This window comes from Corvus hawaiiensis, chromosome 10 (assembly GCF_020740725.1).
Source record: "Corvus hawaiiensis isolate bCorHaw1 chromosome 10, bCorHaw1.pri.cur, whole genome shotgun sequence".
NCBI classification, from domain to species: domain Eukaryota; kingdom Metazoa; phylum Chordata; class Aves; order Passeriformes; family Corvidae; genus Corvus; species Corvus hawaiiensis.
This window is the reverse complement of record NC_063222.1, coordinates 18,542,206-18,562,980: the sequence shown is the minus strand read 5'-3', so window position 1 is coordinate 18,562,980 and position 20,775 is coordinate 18,542,206. Positions and strand designations below refer to the sequence as shown.

General features: G+C 48.4%; 1 protein-coding gene across 3 annotated transcripts; it reads right to left on the bottom strand.

The window, feature by feature from the left end:
• Positions 1–378: 378 nt before the first annotated feature.
• On the bottom strand, positions 379–20,211 carry PCYT1A (phosphate cytidylyltransferase 1A, choline). Of its 3 annotated transcripts, none has more exons than XM_048315129.1 (9): positions 20,177–20,211; positions 13,427–13,567; positions 10,583–10,682; positions 8,495–8,611; positions 6,493–6,644; positions 5,613–5,691; positions 4,749–4,891; positions 3,525–3,713; positions 379–2,943 (listed from the first exon to the last, which is right to left on the bottom strand). In XM_048315129.1, the coding sequence occupies exons 2-9, from the start codon at positions 13,541–13,543 to the stop codon at positions 2,737–2,739; spliced, it is 1,104 nt and encodes a 367-aa protein (XP_048171086.1). In that variant the 5' UTR covers positions 13,544–13,567; positions 20,177–20,211; the 3' UTR covers positions 379–2,736. The 3 variants fall into 3 exon arrangements, with proteins under 3 accessions (XP_048171086.1, XP_048171087.1, XP_048171088.1); XM_048315130.1 differs by lacking the exon at positions 20,177–20,211 and adding an exon at positions 20,146–20,162; XM_048315131.1 differs by lacking the exons at positions 3,525–3,713; positions 20,177–20,211.
• Positions 20,212–20,775: the final 564 nt, after the last annotated feature.

Here is a 20,775-nt window from a genome sequence, read left to right as displayed (position 1 = left end):
ACCCCAGATCTACAGAGGAAGTGAGACAGGGCTGTCTCACATGCGTAGATGCCTCTGGATTTAGCAGTGTCAAACTCCACAGCGTTCTTCACTGTGTGCTAGTAAAGTTTTGTTTTTTCACTGCACATTTTACTTCATGCTTAGTTCAAGCATGTCTCTTTTGAATGCTTCTTTTGAAGAGTGAGGGATGGGTTAGAGTTGTGCAGGACAGCCCTGAAGCAGCAGCACTGGGTGTATCTGTGGGTAACAAGATGATCCTGAGGAACTTGGCTCGTGTTTTGCTGAAAGATCCTATTCCTGATAAAACATGACAGTGCTGGAGAAGACTGGTCCAGCAATCCAGGAGAAAACAAAACAAAGGAAAAGAAAAGACTAGACTGGGATTTCAGTGTCCAATTTAATTTCAGTGCAAGGAGGAAGCAGGAATTATTGGTTACAAGAAACAGCTCTGTTATTCCAAGCTACACGTAAAACCATGGCTGGCTTCTTATCAACCACCCCAGATTTTGCAGAGAGACCAAGTACGTTAAGGTCTCTGCAGAACAAGCCACCATCCAAAACACCACTGTTACCCAAACTTACAGAACACTGTTGCATAACTTGTGTTTAAAACAGTAGTAAGGCTCTAAAGCAGCTTGGCCTTTGTGATCCAGCTCAGGGAAGCAACGCAACATCCACACTGAGGGAAGGGTGAGGAAGGGAACGTGGGGAAGAGGAGGGAAGAGACAATGTGGGTGATACAAAGGAAGTGCTCTACCACCCATAAACCAGGGGATTAACAACTGGCTTCTACCGACTGTTATTTGCTCCTTAACAGCTTAAAATCCACAGCAGCCAGCCATGCTCCTACAGCTGTGCACATCCCTGCTGAAAGAGGTCCAAGTGGCAGATTAGTGATCCCCAAAATACCCTTTCCCATACTGGTTCTGGCCTCAACAGAAGCACAGAACCTCTGTCAAGCCCTTCGGGCAGTGTGACGAAGGACCATCAAGATAAAAGCTGGAAGGAAGCTGCAGCCTGTTCCTACCACAGGCCATCATGTGTCCTGGAAGCACCACAGTGTGCAGAGCTTGTGGCAGCACTTCATGAGTTTCCTCCTTGCATGTGCTGCTCCCCAAGCCTCACATCCTACTCTGGAGACCTCCCTGCGGCATTGCTGACTGGGCTCTGAGCTGTCCTCTGTTCCCAGCACTGCAGGACACAGGCAACTTGGCCCAGCAGCTCCACCCAGAGACAGTAGGTATCAGAGGCAAACCCTGACAGAAAAGCTCCACAGGTACACGACAGCAAGGCCAGTCCTTCCAGCACTGGCGGCAGGACAGGGTGCATCATCCTGCTCTGCTCAGCCAGGGGGAGTGCAAGTCTCCTTGGGGAGCCACAGGCCACAAAGCTCAGTGTGTATCACAGACATGACAACAGGCACAACTTCGGGCATGGACTCAAATGAGCATTATGTGTTTAAATAACCTTAAAAAGCTGCAGCACTCTCTGATGCTCCTTCCATCCTGCTCCACGGAGCAGAGTGAGCAGGCATGGATTTGTGCATGTACTGCACAAGCCAGCTAACTGTCACACAGGGCTGGGGCCCTTCACTGGGGTAGAATGTGCCCTTCATCCGTCCAGCTGCACACACTGACATGGGCAGCAAACTGGCTGTTTGCCCCTAGAGCAGCGACTTCATGGCACCAGTGTAAAGGACTCCTCCAGCCCCTAGAGCACAGCAACTGAAACAGACCAACACACACAGAGCACAGTGCTGAGGGGCCGTTTGGACAGACACTAAAACGTGTAACACACCACAGACTGGGACAAGGAACTTCTCAAAACAGTACACACATTCATTTCCTACCTGGGCTCTGACACACCCAAGGAAATGCACGACAGTAAGTGCCCTGAAGCAAAGATTCATCCTCTTCTCTCCAACAGCAACTGAGGGCTCAATTTTAGCTCAGGATTTAGCAGTCTTGTTAAGATTAGCTGGAAAAGCCTTTCCCCTGCAGCCCCTCTATACGGAGCTGTGCATGCTGTGCACTTGACGGGGTGTGCCACTCTACAGTGCTGCAAGTCCTTCCCGGGTGTAACTCCTGCGTGCCAAGCTGGTACCCCCTGCCCAGCACGTCCTCACTGCGACACGCTGGGAAGCTCAGTTAAGAGGCATGTGAGCACTACAGGGGCTGCTGGATAGATTCCTATCGGCTCCAGCCCAGCAGGGATGTCTCTATTTCCTAGAAGCCTCATTACACCACTGCTTCGTGCGTGCTCTTGAGGTCATGCTGGTTGAGGAACTGAGGGGTCTTTCGTTTGGCAGCGGCACAGATGCTGCCTGGGGGTGTGGGGATAAGACAAGAGGAGCCGAAGGAAAGAAGAGACAGATGGGTCTTCCCACTCTCCCTCTTGCCTGGAGGTTTAACATGGGAAAAGAAACCAAAAGAAAAGCCACGCTTGAGTGCTATTCTTTGCACTTTTAACAAATATTTCCTTAAAATATAAAAACCATCTTCACCCTGGAAACCGCTAGAACGTAAACAATAAAAAGGGGATTTGGGGAGAAGAAGGGAGAGGAGGTTTGAATGTGCTTCCAGGCAGCAGCCCTTGCTAATAGCAACAGGTGCCTCCAAGGCCCTGTGCTCACCATCAGCCCTGTTCCTATGGCTCTCTTGCTCATTTAGAGTTCCCCAGTGGGTCTGGACTTAGGATTCAGCAATTAGCGGTCCGCAGCAAATCCTGGCAGGTAGGTTAATCCTCTTCATCCTCACTGATGTCATAGGTGACTGCAGACTCGTTCCTGGAGCGGTTGGCAGGTGAGGAAGGAGGAGTCTTGGTGGAAAAGGGCCAGCGGAAGGAGGGAGATGGGGAGCGGTCGTGCGTGGGGCTGCTGCTGGGACTCTGCTTTGGGCTGATGGCCTGCAGCATCCGGCCCTTGCCCTCCTTCAGCATGTGTTTCTGGTGATGGAAGCAGGAGGACAGTTAGCATGGTTTACAGTCATGGACATGGAGACTACTTACAGCCTGTCCTTTTGAGCACATTTTGAGTTGTGTCCCTACAGTACTTCGTGCAATCTAAGAGCAGAAAAAGCCCCAGCATCACTCTGGGCTTTGGGAACTGCACAGTGTAATCACCACCCATTTTCAAGCACTTCTAACATAAAATGCCTGAGATATTCATCCAGCAGTGCAGGAAAGCCTGGCATAAACAAGTAGCTTCAGACTCATCTCAGGCCCATGACAAAGTGACCACCATCCTCTTGGCAGCTCAGTGGTCAGCAGGGCACAAGGTGGAGTTTAGAGGCCAGCTTGTGAGACAGAGGAGCTTTTCACTCTACAATGTAACTGGCATTATCTTGTTGGCAATGGTGAGTACTCCCTGAAAACAGGCTGCCCAAGCCTGGGACAACTTGTCTGGAGACTGGCAGCACACTGAGCACAAATGCCAAACCTTTGCTCTGCAGACTCTGTAGAAGCTCTACAATGTCTGTTGATGTCTCCAAAATTCCCTTTCCCTTTTTCCCAGAGCAACTCCTTACCAATGCACCTTCAGGGCCAAACATCTCCAGGAAATTGCCAATGAACTCCCGGGACTTCTCTTCCCACTTCTGAATGAGATCAATACTCTTCTCTTCCACTTTCTGGACAAATTCCTTTGACTTCTCCTCTACATCCTTCACCCTCTTTTTCACCTTATCCACGCGTTCCTGGAGGTGGTATTTTTTCTCCTGCACAGAGAGTGGTGGATCAGAAAACAGCTCACCAGATTTGAGTGGCGACCAACTCTGCTCTGTGTTACCACACTCAACTGCTGCTTGAGACTCAGCATCTGCATTAGTCTGGTGACACTTCTCCTTCACTTCCATGACACTTCTTCCCTAGACTGCATGGCAGACACAGCAGGGCTGTGAGACGCTCTGTGGCAGGCACTGGCACAGTACACAAAGCAAGACTAAAGCCAGAGATAAGCACTATCTAATAGGAGTGCATGGGAGAGGGAAATATTTATACAGCACACAGATTAGATTCAAGTGACTTGCTGTAGGTCTCTCTGCATATCACAAGGGCACCAGTCTTTCTGCTGGGTGTTTTTAAACAGCGGCAGAGTTATGTGCCAAAGAGAGGTCAAGCAGCCGTTACCTCTCCTATTTCATTCATTGTTGTTCAAAGGCACAGTATCTGAGTGATAAAAAAAATGTTTATGACTTTTACTTCCAACATCAAAAATATCTTCTGCCATGTAGTCTTCCTGAGGACTAGAGCTGCTCAGCACAGGATAAGGGCATGTTCTTCTGTCCTACCCAAGCACTGCTGCTCCTGCAGCTCCAGGAAGGGAACAGTACAGTGGAAACAGCATCAGATTTTATCCTAAAAAATGACTCTACCCCAAGGAGGTGGCTGGGGGAAGAGGAGAGAGATGAGACAGTAGCTGCTGTCAAGAACAACTCACTCTTCATTCAAGGTAACACACATTTTGCCACACACTCTCTCTCCAGATCTTTCAATAGGTCAGACATCACCAAGACATTTCTGACAAGAGAGCAGTATTAGCAAACCCCCAGTTCCTCCAGGGAGTGTGTCCCTGAGGCAATTTCAGGGGTGGAAGAAGTCTAATTTCTACTCCAAGGACACTGGTTTGGTGCAGCTCTGCAGACAGGCCTTTCACTGGCACATGGCAGGACTGTGCTATCACTAAACTAGATCTCTTCACACTTTGCAAGACTCTGGCTCCCGCAGGTGTGGTGAGACCCACTTCAACTCACATTTATGAAGCTGACATTGAGCTCCTTGGCCGTGTAGCCCCGCTGCAGGTTCCGTCTGGCATAGACGTCGTAGTCCCGCACGATGCGCGTGATGATGTCGGACGTGGAGATCCCCTCAGTCCTCTGGGTCGGTGCAAACATGCCTAAAGTTGGGGAACAGGACCCAGGGCAGCTCGAGCAAGACACATGGCAAAAAGCTACTGCCACCTCTATTAGGAAATAATCTCTCCCATCAAGAGCTCACTTCCTAACTATTCTCACAACTTTGTCCTTAAAAGTACAATACCAGAGTCATCCTTTCTGGGACACCTAAGTAAAACCAAAACATGCCAAAACCCTGTCAAAATATCAGGTATTCCAATGAAAAGCTCTTCACTTTAGCTGGTTTAAATATTGACTATAATCCACTGCATACAGAGTAGTGTGGGGACAAGGACAGGACAAGGGGTCCTACAATTTAACGGATGGAAATATAGCACTCTGATGGCTGAGTTTGGACAGATATAAAAAAGCTGCACCACCAGTGAATTTTACAGCAAACAGCTAGAGATGCCCCTCTGCCAAGTCCATGAGACTCCTCATTTGTGGGAATCCCTAAGCCAAACCGTAGTATGTTTTCAAGAGGTTGCTGTTAATTCAATCAAAATAACTAGATTGAAATTAGGGATTAATGCTGGGCCATGCTTGGGCTGGGACATGGAACAGTCCTAGTACTATGAAGCAAGGCCCAGAGCTGCTTCTTCCTGCCCCCAGAGCCTCCTGGGCAGACCTTGTTCCCAGAGGGGCATAATCTTGCATTACAGAGGTACAGGAGAAACTACAGATCTTTGTCAGGAAGCCCTAGAAAATTTGAAGGGGACCCACCTGCTTCTTTTATATGCTTATAGACATCATCACTGCCAGCAGAAGAGTAGGGGATGTCATCATGTGCAACAAAGTCGATCTGAAAATTAAAAAAGCAAGTCAACATTTTATCGGGAATGTGCAGATCTCCTGCTGCTGTCGGAAGATGGTAACTTTTGGCTCAACACCTCCACTCAGGGGTGTGAGAGAGAATAGCAAGACACTTCCCTCTGTTACAATACAATACAGAGCAGTCCCAAGTTTTTAGTGGCAATTGCCTGTGAATTGTAAACACATGACAGAGAGGGAAGAAAAGGCTGGGAATAAGGACACAGCTGCTTTAAGCTCCACAGGGAAATGGCTTGTTAGTGGCAACAAGGGTAAACTAAGCAAGCTCCTCTGGAGACTCCTTCACCTCCCAAAGCTGTTCAACAGATGTTAGAGATTCCTTTCACTTTATCTCACCAACTGATAAAAGGCTTTCAAGACAGCTTGTCTGGTCTCCTGTGGCAGGGAAGCTGATGTATATCTAGGCTGCTCCTGCTGTAAGCAGGGAGTTGGACCAGACAGCCCCCAGAAATCGCTTCCAACCTATGTAATCCTCTCTGTACTGCATTTCACACCTATCTATAACCAGCACCAACTTCTGAAACAGCGAGAACCCTCTCAGGCTTTTTCACTATGTCACAACCTCTACCTTATTTTAATAGTACCTGCCAGCTCAGCAAATGCTTCTACACTCCCAAGAAACCAACTCAATTCCCATAACCCAGTTCATTCTATATATAAGGAGCTTCAACAGAAACAGTTTGCTCAGGCAGAGGTCACCCCCAAGGATGAATTCTTGCTGTAAACAGAGAGGCTAATCGAAATTCCGAACAGATCAGGTGTCACAAATTACCCTGTGCTCTGCCAGGAACTCAGGCGTGAGGGTCCAGGGCGCATTTCTCACCACCTCGTCCACATAGCGACAGTGCTGCACAGCATCATAGCGCTCGTTTTCATTCATTACCGTGAAACCCTTGAAGTTGTGGGTCAGCTCATCACTGCAGACTGGAGAAACAGGCAGAGAACACTGAGTCTGAGCCACTTACCCCAGTGACTTACAGTAAAAGGACCTTGCCCACACCCCTGCTGAACCAGGCAATGCCAGCAGCTGACAGAGGCTGGCACTGGTGCTTCCAAACCCAGCTCTTCCAGCCACAAAGCACCAGGAACAGGGAGCGCTGCAAGGCACTAAACTCCCGAGCAATTCTGGGCAGGCTGTTTACAACACTTATCAAGAAAACCAGACAAGACAGAAGACAACTCTCCTATACAAAATAGCACCTGGGGGCCTGCTGGGAAGAAATCCGCTTTAAAAGCAATGGATGTCTCAGGCTTGGAAAAAACTCACTGCCTAAACTTCTGATTTTATAAAATGCCAAAGCACAGTCTAGCTCTTGGAAAGTTAAGTTAAAACAAAGGGGGAGTTCACAGGAAATCAAGTTAGCTTAATTATTATGTTCTATGAGAAAGTAAATATTGAGGAAGGAGTTCTATTTGATTATCAGACTCCAAAGTAAACAAGGCATTACCAGTCTCACTGGTATTGGATGTATTTACGTTCTAGACAAACAGATGATAACGAGTGGGTGAGATTGGTCCCTGCTTGGAGCTAATTTTGGGGGCTGCAGCCTCTTGTCTCAGTCCTGGTGTAAGGGCAGCAGTTCATTGTCTTCCTCCTCACCAGTCTCCCAGAGGCACAGAGCGTGGTTAACACTCCTTGCTACTTAAACATGTTAATAGTTTGACCTGAAGTCATTTTCCTGTTTGTTGTACAGTGTTTATGTACATGGGGATGTCTTTCAGTCTCTAAGATTTCTAAGCTCAGGGCAGTTTGTAGGTTGGAGCAACCCTTGCAGCTCTCCTCCCTCCCTTCCCCTTCCAGACACTACTGTAGCACACATACCACTATAAAAATGCTCTCAGCAATGAATGAAAACTGTGATAAGGAAACAAACCACCCAAGGATGTTATAAGCGTCCTATGGCAGGGTCAGAATTTCACTTTGCTTCACAAAGATACTGGGAGTTGAGAAGACCAGTTAAAGGTATTTTCAGTTCTCATACTTCAGCACCATTATGCAGCCTGACCAGGGGTCAGCTCCTGACAGACAACACGCACAGCCTGATGTGTCCTTAACAGGGGTGGAGGGACGAGCACAGAGGCACTGCCTGGGCAGAAGCCCATGTACTGCAGCAGCCAGAAGAGGGGTATCTTTTTTCCTGTTATATTCTGGAAGGAGCCTGGCTGAAACACCTCTGCTAGATTCAGGCACTCAGCAGGATATTCCTGGCATCATCTAAAGACCTATGACCGAACAGACAAAATGGGGAACTTCTGTTTGGAGAAAGATGGGCTCACTGACTTCCATGTGTCCAGGCACATGCCCAAGAAACCACTGTGATCTCCATGCTCCCAATGGGATCTGTTTGGCATTAAGCAATCTCCAGCAGGAAATTGGAGCTGGAGAGTGACTTGCAGGGCATTACAGGTGACACAAAGCAGCCATGGAGGGACTCATACTTTAGCTGTCTCATTCAAGAGTCAGATGCTCAATTATCCCTAATGTATTTTGATACTCAGATGTGCAACTCACCTGTATCTGTCACAGAATTGAAAGGTCAAATTAGAACAGCACAATCAAGAATCTTTTCCTTAAGCACTCATTTGGTACAGGATACCTTTCTGCAAACATATCCAACCCTCAATGTTTTGCAATAAGACTCCAGCAACATTTGGGACAAGTGTCTACAGTGAGAGCCACTGAGGCCACAAAGACAAAACCCCTGTATGCACAACCACAGACAGAGCTAAACTGTACTCCTGCAACAGCCAAAGTCAACAAGGTCACTCCTTACCTCCAACAATGAGGTATGTGTTTGGGAAGAGATTCTTCGCTTGCATCAAGGCCCGGGCATGTCCAGAGTGAAACAAGTCAAATATTCCATCGGCATAAACTCTGACAGGACGATCCACTGTGCCAAAGGGACAGAGAGACAGCTATGAATATGCCTTCCTGGAGAAGCAACTGCTGCTCATACTCATGTTTGAGGACCTTCTGAAAGTCATGGAGGTGCTACAGAATGCAGCACCATAGCCACGACAGAATTGTGAAGATAAATGCCTGGCTCTCTGCCTTCCCATATGGAAACAAATGGAGCGGAGTACAGAGCTGAAATACAACCACATTCAAAGACAGACTGAAAGCCTACCATGTATCACCCAAACAAGGTGAAGGGAGACCAAGGGGAAAGCAAACCCTGAACATTTCCCTGCTATGGAAATCCAAATGCAGAATTAACTGCAGAGGGGAACTGGCCCAAATATTTCACACGTGCCTGATTTGCTCCTGCCTGCCAGGATGGCATCTCAAGACCTTTACAGGATCCTCCTCTGCAGCCTGCTGCCACAGCCACCAGTCTGGTTGAGGTACCAGCATCAGTAGCTCCCCCAGACCCATGCAGTGTATGGCTTTTTTCAAAAACACAGCTGGACTAGTCAAAGAAAAGCAGACACAATTCTTCTGAACCACTGGCATTATCAGCTAAATCCATACAAATACTACTACTACTACTACTAATGAGGAACTAAAATTCCCTCAGGCCACCTCTGCCAGGGGAAATTGTAGCTCAGTTCTTTGAGGTCAGCACAGAGGTAAAGTGAGATAGTCTGCGCTGCCATGTAGTAGTGGGAGGCTTCTGATCTTGGGACCACACAAGACCACGGTCCTCTTGCTGCTGGTAACCAAAAGCCACTGTCTTGGTATGTGACACACTTGGGAACAGCCTGGTGCTCCCTTAGCCCAGTTCAGACAGACAGACAGACTCAGAGGAGTGGTGAGCAGAGGCGCACCAAACCTGCAGCGAAGACGGGGCAGACAGAAGACCTGGCAGGAAGCTGAGACCCCATGGGTCTGGGCAGGGCCCTGGAGGTACCCAGAGACAGAGCTCAGGAGGCAGCAAGAAGAGGAGTTGATGCAATGGTCAAGGCTGTTAAGTTCAAGCAGAGAGGTCAGCTTGAGGACAGCCTCTTACAGCCATTCTTTAGTAGTTCTAAAACCTCAATCTGAAGATGCCAGGAGGCTCTGAAGAGCCAAGGATTTGGAGATCTGCAACTGCAAAAGTTTTCTGTATGCTGGAAGAGAGCTGGTCCTGGCAGACCTTTATGAATGTTCATTCACATTCTGGAAACTGGCTGGGACATCCTTCCCTTTCCTCCGTACCTGCAGCAGCTACAGTCCCTGAGCACAAACATGAACAGCAACAAGGAAGTGTGCACTGTATTTTAGTCTTGGCAGGCAGGAGAGCCACCACTGTTGAAATCAGAGACCTTTGTGAAAACTCTGGAGGGTTTCAGCAGGGAAATTAATGCAGACTGTGAAATACACTGGATTTTCAGAACCTCTGGCATGAAGCCACAGCCAGGTCTCAATCTGAGCTGGCTCATCTCTCAGCAGCAGTCAAGTAGATACAAGTGCAGCATTTTTATTGTCTCTGTAGCCATAACAGAGAGGCTAGGTAAGACAGCACTGTCTGCACACTCTGGCAGAAGAGGGCAATCACCCTTCAGGTGTCACTTGTGCCTCTACCTCCCCTTCGCACTTGCAAAGAGAACAGTGTTTCTGCCAGCCTGGTTTAGAAAATAAAAGGACACATTTTTGTTGTGAGGTTGGCCTGTGGTGTTTAATGACGCTGACTTTAATTCAAATCCAGGCTAGAATGGGACATTCTGGACTAAGATACAATTTAGTTTTACTTGCCCATTTCAAGTTTCAGAAAACATGACTTTTGAAGTGCTTAACTTTAAGCTACCTCAGACAAAGTAGTACAGAAGTGTGCAGTTCTGTAACTCCAAGGGTAGTTTGGTCTCAGAGCTATCACAATCATACCCACAACCCCCAAACCCAACATTTATACAATCCCCTTCCAGTCTGTGTTCTTACTTACAAGGCGTCCCTCTCATGGCTTCTTCATACGTCACTCTGATGTATGGCTTGCTGTAGTCAATCTCCACTTCGTCTGAGAACGGAGCTGGTTCCCTCAGTCCCTAAACAGCCAGGGAAGTTTCACTGTGAGAGTGCAAATGTGAGGGCAGTTTACAGTGGCAGCACTGACATTACAGTGTCCTAGTCACTGGGTGACTCACTGTGCCTCTGCACAATTCAGACACGTGTACTAAAGACTAATCAGTGTAAAACCTCAAAACAGCCCTGCAGAGTGATTAGCCTGAGTTTAGAGAGGAAGAGAGAGAGAAAAGAAGAGTTTAGAAGACAGTAGTTATACTGAACCAAGAAAATCAGAGGCTCAGAACTGCAGCAGCTAAACTCAGGCTTTGGCAAACAGCAATTTACAGCAGCACAAGCCAAGCTTCAAACCTCACTGTCACAGCTCCAGCTCTGCCCACTCTGGTAAGACTCTGCTGTGCCTGAGTGCTTGTGCTGTGATGTACAAACTGTAACAGCTCCTTGATTTGAGTACATGAACGAGCAGAGGAGCAATACCAACCACAGCACTAACTCCCTGTGTGTTGTCACCATTTCTGAGCCATACAAGCGAGACACTGAGTTTGATCTGCGGCAGAGTAACTCCCAACTTCTGCAAGAAAACCCCTCTAGCCTGCTAGCTTGACCACAGCAGTACATTTAATCAACAGCTGAAGTCCAGGCATCATTTCTGGTCTGCTCGGAATGGGAACGAAACATCTGCCCTTCCCATAACAAAACAGCTCAATTTCCTTCCAGCTGGAACATGTAGGGCTGCAATGGACATCTTGTTCCTGAGGCAGAACACTAGGAAACAAGCTTACAAATCATTACAATACCGTCAAGCTGAAAAAGGCTAATCCACAGCTTCCTCTCTGGCTTCCTGTCCCAGTGCAGAATCCTGCCACAGTGTCCAGCACCAGTGCAACCAGAAAAACCGCAGCTATTCTGGTCAGTGTCATTCCTTATTAGAATGTCACTTATAGTGAAATGCACAGGAGAACAGCCACTGACCACTACATTCAAACAAACTGCTACTACTGAACATCTCCTTTAACTTACTGAGGGCTCCACATTTCACACAGCACCTCCTCTACCAGGATCCTCACTGTCAGATAAGGCCTGCAGGTCTCTCCTATCATCACTGCCATTAAGTCTAGGACTGCCATATAAAACTGGATTCTTGACAGTTTAGTTGGCACATACCTGATATGAAGTTAGAAATAAAAGCACAGAAAAACCGTATCAAAATTATCAGAGGAACACAGAGAAATGTCCTCAAAAGGTCCTGCCAGAGTCTTGCCCTTCCCCTGCAGGGCCAGTGAGGGTCAAAACTCAACCTGATGTGCACAATACAACAGGCTTATGTGTCAGCAGGTTTGTTACCACCATCTGCTGCTGAGCCCTGCTGCTTCAGGGGAACATTCTGCCAACAGCTGCTTAGTTGGGAGTGGTAAAGGCTTCAAGGTAATCTCACAGTCAGGCAACACTATTACTCTTGCTATAATAAATAAAACTTTTGCAAAAGGAAGAAAAAAAATCTTTCACCAGAACTGTATTTGCCCTGTGGCTAAAAAACAGGCAGGAAGCTTAGAAAGTGGCTAGATATTACTTGTCTTGTGCTGTTCGCAGATGCTTTATTTCTAACACGGGACAGAGAGCAACTCAAAGAGCAAGTGACTCCTACGGACTAATAAATAACCTGCACACTTCTCTTTCCTTATTGAAATACGTGGGATCTTTTAAGAGGGAGGGTGGGTTTTGGCAACAGTCAAAGACAAAGGTTCTGTGGGGTAAGTCACACAACAGCTCGAGCCTCCATCTGCAGTGCCTGCCTCCTCATTTCTCACTGCTGGTGCTGCTCTTACTTCACTATGACCTGTCAATGCTCTGGGACAGGGCTGAAGCCCTCCTGAAGAGCAAAACATTGTCATTGAGGAGGAAAGCTGCAACACATCACCACGTTTTGCCAAGGACCATGACCCCAGTATGACGTGGCAGGGATGGTAGCTGGCTTTTGACAGAGATAAGGAAACAACAACCAGAGCACACGTGATGCACAGGACAGCCCCAGGAAGAGGGCACAGAAGAACTATAAAAAGCCAATCATTGCAATATTGTGGCAAGGACAAGTTAAAGATAACCTTTTACAGTAGCATTAACTGGATCGGACCCCCTTCAAAAGAGATCCCACTGGCTTTAGCTAGTTAAAGCCGTCCCCAGGTTGATCTAGAAAAGAAATCTTTTTGGTTGGTTGTTGCGGTTTTTTTCCTGGACACTCCCAAAGTACCAGCAACATAAATGCTCTCTCTCTCCAGACCAAGAGAATGAAATGAACAGTGATCTTCCCAGTGCGTCAGAGCGTGGATTCAACAGATCACTTCTGCAGGTGCTTACAGGCTTCAGACCCTCCTCCAGTTCCATTATGTGCTTCTTTGGAGTGTTTCTCCCTCCCGGTGGGTCACTTAAAACCCACCTGTGAGAAATGCCTGCTACTTCTCCATGGCTATCTAAGTGCATGTCTGTTTGGCTCAGCTTAAGTGACAAGCCGGACACACCACAAAAGCAGCTTAGTGATGCTTGCCTCAGACCTAATTTAAGTCCATGCTGTAAGTATGTTATTAGTATGAACAAAGGAAGATTCCAAGCTGGATTTGCAAGAAGAAGAGCTATTGTCATTTGCTTCTTCTCCCCTGCCCCCTCCTTCTTTTCTCAGTCCACAGACAAACCACCACCTGTATCTTTTTGCTGTTACAGCTCAGTGTCCTCATCTCACAGGCTCCCAGAATTCTTATCTCTGCTTACTTACGAGTGAGCGTCGGGACATTTTTGGAGGGATTCCATCCAGCTCTGTTGCCCCATTAGGGCCTGATCCATCTTTTCTTCTCTTTCGGGAATTCAGTCTGGAGGAGGTCGGTGGCTCCATCTTGCCAAGCACGTCCAGAAAGAACTGGAACAAAATGAAGGAGAGGGAAAAAAGAAAAAAAAGAAAGGAGATATTTCTCAGTTCTTCCAAAGCAGAATCAGTCAACAGCAGGCAGAGTGTACAGAAGGTCAGTGCAAAGACACAGCCACCTCACAAGGGGCTTAGCCAGTTGTATTCGGCATCAGCTGCCAAGGCTTGACAAACAGTGCCTGGTGGGAATACTGAATCATTTAATGCAACTCAGAGCTGTTCTGCAGAGAGAAGTGTGCAGCAGTCAGCTGGCTGGAGAGACACAGACACAAGGGTTGCAATGCAAATTATAAATCATTACTACGAGGTTAATTATGCTATTTTCACATCTGAAAGGCAACCGAAGGCTTATGGCATGCCCAGTCCACATTCAGCCCTCCTCCAGCTCTCATTTGGATTCTTTACCCTTTACACCCTCCAGGGCAGCTGGTGGGTGTGCTGCATCCCTGTACAGTCTTGAAGAGAGGAAGGAGCAGATCTATGCAGAAGGACAAGGGTGAGGGAAGGGCTCACAACTTAAATGAGTAGCTGGCTAGCTGTTTGCTTTGTCGTTTGTGTAAGACTAAGCTGCAACACCCCAGTGGGGACAGCCCACCTTGGGATGGCTGCCACCATGTTCCCCTCTTGTCCCTTGTCCCCACCGCAGTGGTGACTCAGCAGATGGGGAAGCAGCTGCTGACACCACATTAGGCCACACTTCTGGCACTTTATGTACCAATTTGCAATTAGTGGTGGTTCAGCTGAACTGCTTCAGTGATGAACAGACAGACACACGACCAATTTGGGAGAAAAACTGTGACAATTGTAAGGAAGGATGTTATCTGGGCTTTAAGCTGGAGTCACTGAACCTTTCCAAAAGGGCCTGGAGTGTTAGTAACTCCAGCTTCACACAGCTGAAGCAAAAATAGGGATTTATAGGAAGGCATGACGGCGAATATTCGGCTGCTGCAGGAGTTAGAAAGGGGTGCTAGATTTGCAAAAACTAAAAAGCAGCATTATCTCCCTTGTTGACTTGAAGTGTGCACCTCTCCAGCACAGCACATAGCACTTCTGGCCTGCTATTCCCCAGAGCAGCGTGACCCCTCCGCCCAGGAACGATCCTTAGGTGCGTGCCTCAACTCCCTAATAACAAGAGTGGTGCGGAATTTAAAGCATCTCCCCACCCACATGCAGTGGGCGTGCTGGAATGTTAGGTGGGGCAAGTGCAAGGTGTGACAAAGAGCAGATGCCCCTCTGAAGAGCACCTTTTTCCTCAGCAGAGGGGGTCTGCTGAGTGTTCTACTTGGGATGAGCTGGGACTGTCGTCACTACGGGCCACTGGCAAAGCTCCGCAGTTCGGCAGCCAGGAAGGGTGTGCTTTGTGAAAGAGCTGTTAAGTAGCAGATTTAGTGATTGGACTTACTCAAGCACACATGACTCGCGGTTAAGGAATGCTCCAAAGTAACAACTAAAAAGCAGTTCAACGAGATGCAAATATCTCTCCCTCCCCACTGAGCATCAGCATGATGATACCTTACGGGCAGTTTTAGGGTCAGACACAGCTGAACTCGTTTGGGGCTACTTACATGTAAGTATCCCTGGCTGCTCTGCTAGGCCTACCACAATGTACTAAGAACAAGAGAAGAGAATCCTAGCTCAGTAGGGAGCCAAAAAAATAGTGTGGAGAAGATAAAAGTGACAGTGAAGAGCAGCCACAAGGACACTTCAGAACTGTGTGACCCATCCAGCACTCACTCCATAATGCCCGTGAGTCAAGCATGCCGTTTCTCCCATTCCAGTAATTAATTTACTATTTCCTGAGAACAAACATATGGGAGGGTGCAAACACAACCTCAGGCAAAAAGAGTTTGCAACCCTGAGACCCAAGTCTTCAAACATTTAAGAAAACATTTAACTTTCAGGCAAGATCTGTGCTATAAATGCAGCACGTTTAGGAGTGCCTCTGTGAAAACACAGGGTATGACACAAATCATTCTTATATTTTGCAAGGTGTCATCTTGCAAGCATACCCTGCATCAGTCATTTACCACTGTGGTCCTAACAGAAACAATGAGGTTCACAAACAGCAGCAAACATCTGTCTCTGGTTCAAGTAACCCCAGACTTCATTGAAACAGAGGGGGAAACAGCAGCTGATTTTCTTGTTATTTGGTTAAAATAATTTCACTGTGCTTCAAGTCTCCGACCACTTGCTTTCCTTACCTTGGGAGAGAATTAAAAGGTCTGTTAATGTGCTGAATGCAGACATTCTGAACCACTGCCCAGTAAAAGATCAAAAGCAGAGGCTTTGGCACTGAAGCACAGATGTAGCAGCCCCACACATAACCAGGTGAAGCTCTTCCCACGTCAGCCTGGCCCATCAGAGCAACCACACTTCTCTGCACACAAGTACAGTCTCTGCTGAATTAGCACTTTGCTGCTGGGTGCAAATCTCATGGTTAGCCAAAGAACTGCAGGTTACAGGACAGGACAGGGCAGGCACTGTCCCAGCTCAGGAGAAAACTCCAACAGCTTCTTCCAGCTCCTCCCACACCCAACCATCTCCTAACTTTTCCATTTCTCAGGGTATACATAGTGAAACAATGGCAAACAACAACTTAAGGTAATGGATTCCAACTTGAAGGATTCTATTATTCGCTGTGTATTAAATCAGCATCAGCTGCACAGCAGCAGCTGCTCTACCCGACATACCAAGTGAGAAACCAGCTTCAAGGGGGAGATAAATATGCTCCATCTGCTCTGACCTTACAGGTTAGATGTTGCTGAAGTAGCCTCTGCAGTGTCCGGACAGCTGGGCACTTCAGGAGTGACACAGCTCTGTAATTACTCAAATTAATGCAGAAATGAAACAGTAATTTTACCACTATTCAGAACTTCAAAACCTCTGTCCTGTGGCTAGTGCATTTCTGAGAAGTCCTCTCATCACCAAACTTGTCTTCATGAAAAACTGGAAACACACCACACCTTACTGCAATAAACCTACTAATCTTAGAATGCTTCATTTTGACCCAAGGGTCTAAAATAGCATCCCAAACAATTACTTACCAACAGTGGGATCCAGCATCTGTAGCTGAGCTTAACACATGAGGACATGGCTTTGCTTCCCCAAATGCGTAAAACACTGCCTGTTCTAAAATTAATTACATTTGCAGCAGATGGGGAAGAGCAAAGAGAAGATAACTCTCAAAGCTCATTCTGAACACTTCAAGATAGAAACCAAGCATAACCAGAAGAAAAAGCCTTGCTGTAAAATATTAACATTGTTCTATTTTAAGGTGTCACCCTCCTGCATTATTGAGTTCATGGCTGAATATGAGAAACTGCTCGCAAGGAGAAAAGCTGGAAGTGCCCTGTTTGGGAAAGCCATGGGCAAATCACAGTCTCTGCACCACTTTATAAGACACTCAGGGCTTTTCTTCTGAAACGTATTTCTTTGGTGCATACTGTATCAAAGAAGGGCCTTGCATCACCTGCCAGCTAACTCACTGAGAGAGAGAGAGACCTGCACAGGCTCGGCAAGGAGCAGTTGACTGCCAGATGGGGAAAGAGTTGCTTTCCCTGTCAGGGAATCACTGAATCCCACTGAAACACAGCCACTTCTGTGAGGGGGAAAAAGGACAAGCATTGATTACTAGAAGAAAAAAAAAAATGTATTGGCAGGGAAGGAATTTTAGACTTCTCCTTTAGTGTCAGTTAACTACACCATCATCAGAGCTGGAATTGAACCACAACAACAAAGTTAACACCTCTGGCAGGTAGAAGAGGTTAGAATAGGCACAGTAAATCTTCCTGCTTAGCCAAAGCCTTATCTCACTGTCTGCATCTTCATGGACAGTGCTGATGTTTTTTAATCTCTGTGGTGTCAGAGAACTCCAGCCTCACACTACACCAGAGAAGCAGTCAGATCTTTCTGTACCTAGGAACACGGATGGCATGAGGACCTGGCCCATCTGCCTTTTGATCTCCTGAAGAACTTCTTGGAGAATATTAACTGCAACCTACATCAGTAGCAGGATTTCTTCTGCCACTTCTGCTGCTTTTCACTTGCAGATTTACCTGTGAAGCAAAATAAATGCTGCAACTTAAACTGAAAACGAGCTCACTGTAACAACTCAGTAAATGCTCCAGCCCAAGGCTGCTGGAATTCCCAGCAGGGACCCAGAGCAGCTGGACCAGCGAGGCCCTGGGACACCCACAGCTCCCTGGGTGGCACTGCCTGCTCCAAGGCTGTCCTATCGTCCCTCTGAACTTGGAAGGCGTTGGCACAGTCAGATGTGACTGTCATGTGCTGCTTTGCCTACAAGATCATTGCACTTTACAGGAACAAGATATTTCTCTTCTGCTGACTCATCTGCAGGCAATACTACTAAACTTTGCACTCGGCCAGCTGTCTGCAGAGAACTGCCTTGACACATGGACAGCATGTAAGCAAGAGCCTCAGGGAAAAGGAGTAAGTCCTGTCACTTCACATAAGTCCCTTGCCAGGCTATAAAGTACCAAATCGACCCTACATTCCTTGACCATAGATCAAAGAGAATCCTTTTCCCCCTGTTCTCCCTCACCTGCAACCCCCAGTCTCCAATTAACCTTACTGGTGTGTATCCCTGTGGAGATCTGTGGAGACAGAGACCTGGGAGACATTAATGACAGAAGGCTCATCATGGATCTCTCTTCTATCAGTGCTTAAAAAACTTGCCCAGTCTCCAAAGCAACTTCATGCCCAGTCCGGGCTTGCCAGGCCCAGCTCTGTCCCAGTCTCCAGACTCAGAGCATCTGCCTGGAAAGAGAGTGCTGCTGGCTACAACCCAGCCTGCTCACCTCCAGACAGACTGCGACGCTCCCCACAGTCAGCATCTGCTCCACCTGGATGGTCTAAGCCCTTGTGCCCCTTATAAAGGTTACTGCAGCATCTGGCAGAGTCCTGTCCATTTGTAAAACACAAGCTGCTTCCGCTACCTTGGATGAAGATTAACAAAAGCAGCTGTCCCTCAGTGTGTTAAAAGCCACACGAACATATAAAAGGGATTCTAGTTCAGCTGGTGCCACACATTGGTCCAACAGCATCCACACCTTTGCTGTACCTGCTAAAACAACCCCCCAGGCCTTGCATCCCCTACTGGTCCAGGCAGGCTGGTAACATTTTCTCAAGCAGAGTCTGAGTAGGCAGAAGCTCTGGTACCCATGTCCTGCCATCGATGGAAAGATGCTGCTTCACACCAGCAAAGTCCCAAATGGTGTAAGATAATTCTGCCTAACCACAAGTGAAAACAGTTCAGCACGGTCACCTAGATAGTGTTGCTAGGTAATACACACGTAAAAAAGAGAAACTGCTGTCAAGACCTTCTCTGTGAGTTCACAGCCTTTCTAGGTATACCATAACCTCCAGGCACTGAGTGTCCCGACATGTGACAGCCTCTGCTGGGTGAGTGAAGCAGCAGAAATAGGGTTTATGCAGAATACCAGAAAAGATACTGTCAGGGACAATGAAGTATGAGAATAGGTGGTCATTCTGACCTGACTTCTGCATCGTTTTGTTTTTAGGGATTAGCAACAGAGCTTTTTGAGACTGGAGATGTAAACCTTCTTTAGTAAGTTTACACACCAATACCAATTCCTTACTGCAACAGTTATTGTTTGTTGCTCTTGGTACAGTGATTTCAAGAGACTTACAATGCAGACCTTGCAGTGAGAAAGCTCAAAATCAGGAATTTTAGTAATTCTGTAGATACAGCAAATTCCTTTGGGAAATAATGCATGGGTATTTGTCATCTGAATTTCAAAACCAAATACAGTGGCTGTCCTCAGATCCCAGGGTCCTGCAGATGGAAACCCAGCATTACCTGTTTCTGACCACCCCAACCTTTGCCAAGGTCCTGGTGCTGCAGCAGCACAGGGTGGGGACAGAGGGAAGGCCACCTGCAGCATCCTGCACCTCCACAGCGAGCGAGGGCAACAGAGGAGCATCACAGCTCTCAAAATTCCTGAGGACTTTTAAGTCCAATTACAAAACCATTAATCAGTGAGTGCATCCAGGACTTCAGTGGACACAAAAAGCGGGTTAGAGAGGATGTGCGCCTACGCAGCAGCTGGGTCACACCTTCCTTCGCCGCAGCCAGGGCCACCTCCTCACTGTCCTCCCTAGGCTTTGACTGTGTCCCCTGGGTGGGGGAATGTCCCCCGTAGCCCCCACGCTCCAAGCCCTGAGGGTGCACTGCAAAAGTTTCCCACTGATCTGGCGCTGTCTCCTCTCAGCTGCTAATCCTGCCATCTCGGAGCATCATGCCCGAGCCCCGGCCTCTGCCCAAGCCCCCACAAAGGGGACGCAGCGCATCACGACCACCCCAGCAGACACTGCCCTCTTGCCCAAAGCCAGTGTTCCACGTCCCGACCGACCACCACCTCCCGAAGCGCCCTCCGCCTGTGCCACGGCTACCACGCTGGGAGGGGGGCCCGGGGAGGGACCTGACCGGCTCCACTGGAGGAGCGCGCGGCGCCCTCATGTGCCGCCAACTCAAACCCACCCCAGAGCCGCCGGTGCCGTGACAGGCTCCGCTCCCTGTCCCCTGCACTCACAGCCCCCCGCTGCCGCCGGCCGCCCCCCTACCAGCGCGCCGCCGGCCGCCGCCGCTCCGCAGCCCAGCCCGGTGAGTCCGGCCCCGCCGCCGCTCCCGGCCCCGCCCCTCTCCCGCCGACGCCAACGGGGCGCGGGCGGAGCCGCTGCGTGTCCGCCCGGAACCACGGAAGGGACCGGCCCGCCGCGGGGAAGCCGCGTCCCGGGAAACCGCGCCTGGAAGCTCCGTTCCGGCTCACCACGGTCCTGCCCCGCGGCTCTTCCTATCACAGAATAATATCCTGAGCTGAAAGGGATCCGCAGAGATCATCCAAGTCCAGCTCCTGGCCTTGCACAGCACCATCCCCAAGAGTCACACCAAGTGCCTGAGAGCCTTATCCGAACGCTTTTTGAGCCCACCAGGCTTGGTGCCATAACCACTTTCCTGGGGAGCCTGGTCCAGTGCCCGACCACCTTCTGGGGAATGAACCTTTTCCTGATATCCAACCCGATCCCCCGCCACAACTTCAGGCCATTCCCTTGGGTCCTGTCACTGGTCACCACAGAGAAGAGATCAGTGTCTGCCCCTCTGCTTCTCGTGAGGAGGGGAGACTGTGATGAAGTCTCAGTCTGTCCAGTGTATGGATGCATCC

Bases quoted from the DNA above. Each gene is read 5' to 3' on its own strand.
- PCYT1A (XM_048315129.1), bottom strand. From the start codon at position 13,543: ATGGAGCCACCGACCTCCTCCAGACTGAATTCCCGAAAGAGAAGAAAA. The intron at 5,692-6,492 runs GTAATTTGTGAC...TTTAATTTTCAG, and splicing joins AGTTCCTGGCAGAGCACAGG to ATCGACTTTGTTGCACATGA. The intron at 2,944-3,524 runs GTAAGGAGTTGC...TTCCATCACCAG, and splicing joins TTGGCCCTGAAGGTGCATTG to AAACACATGCTGAAGGAGGG.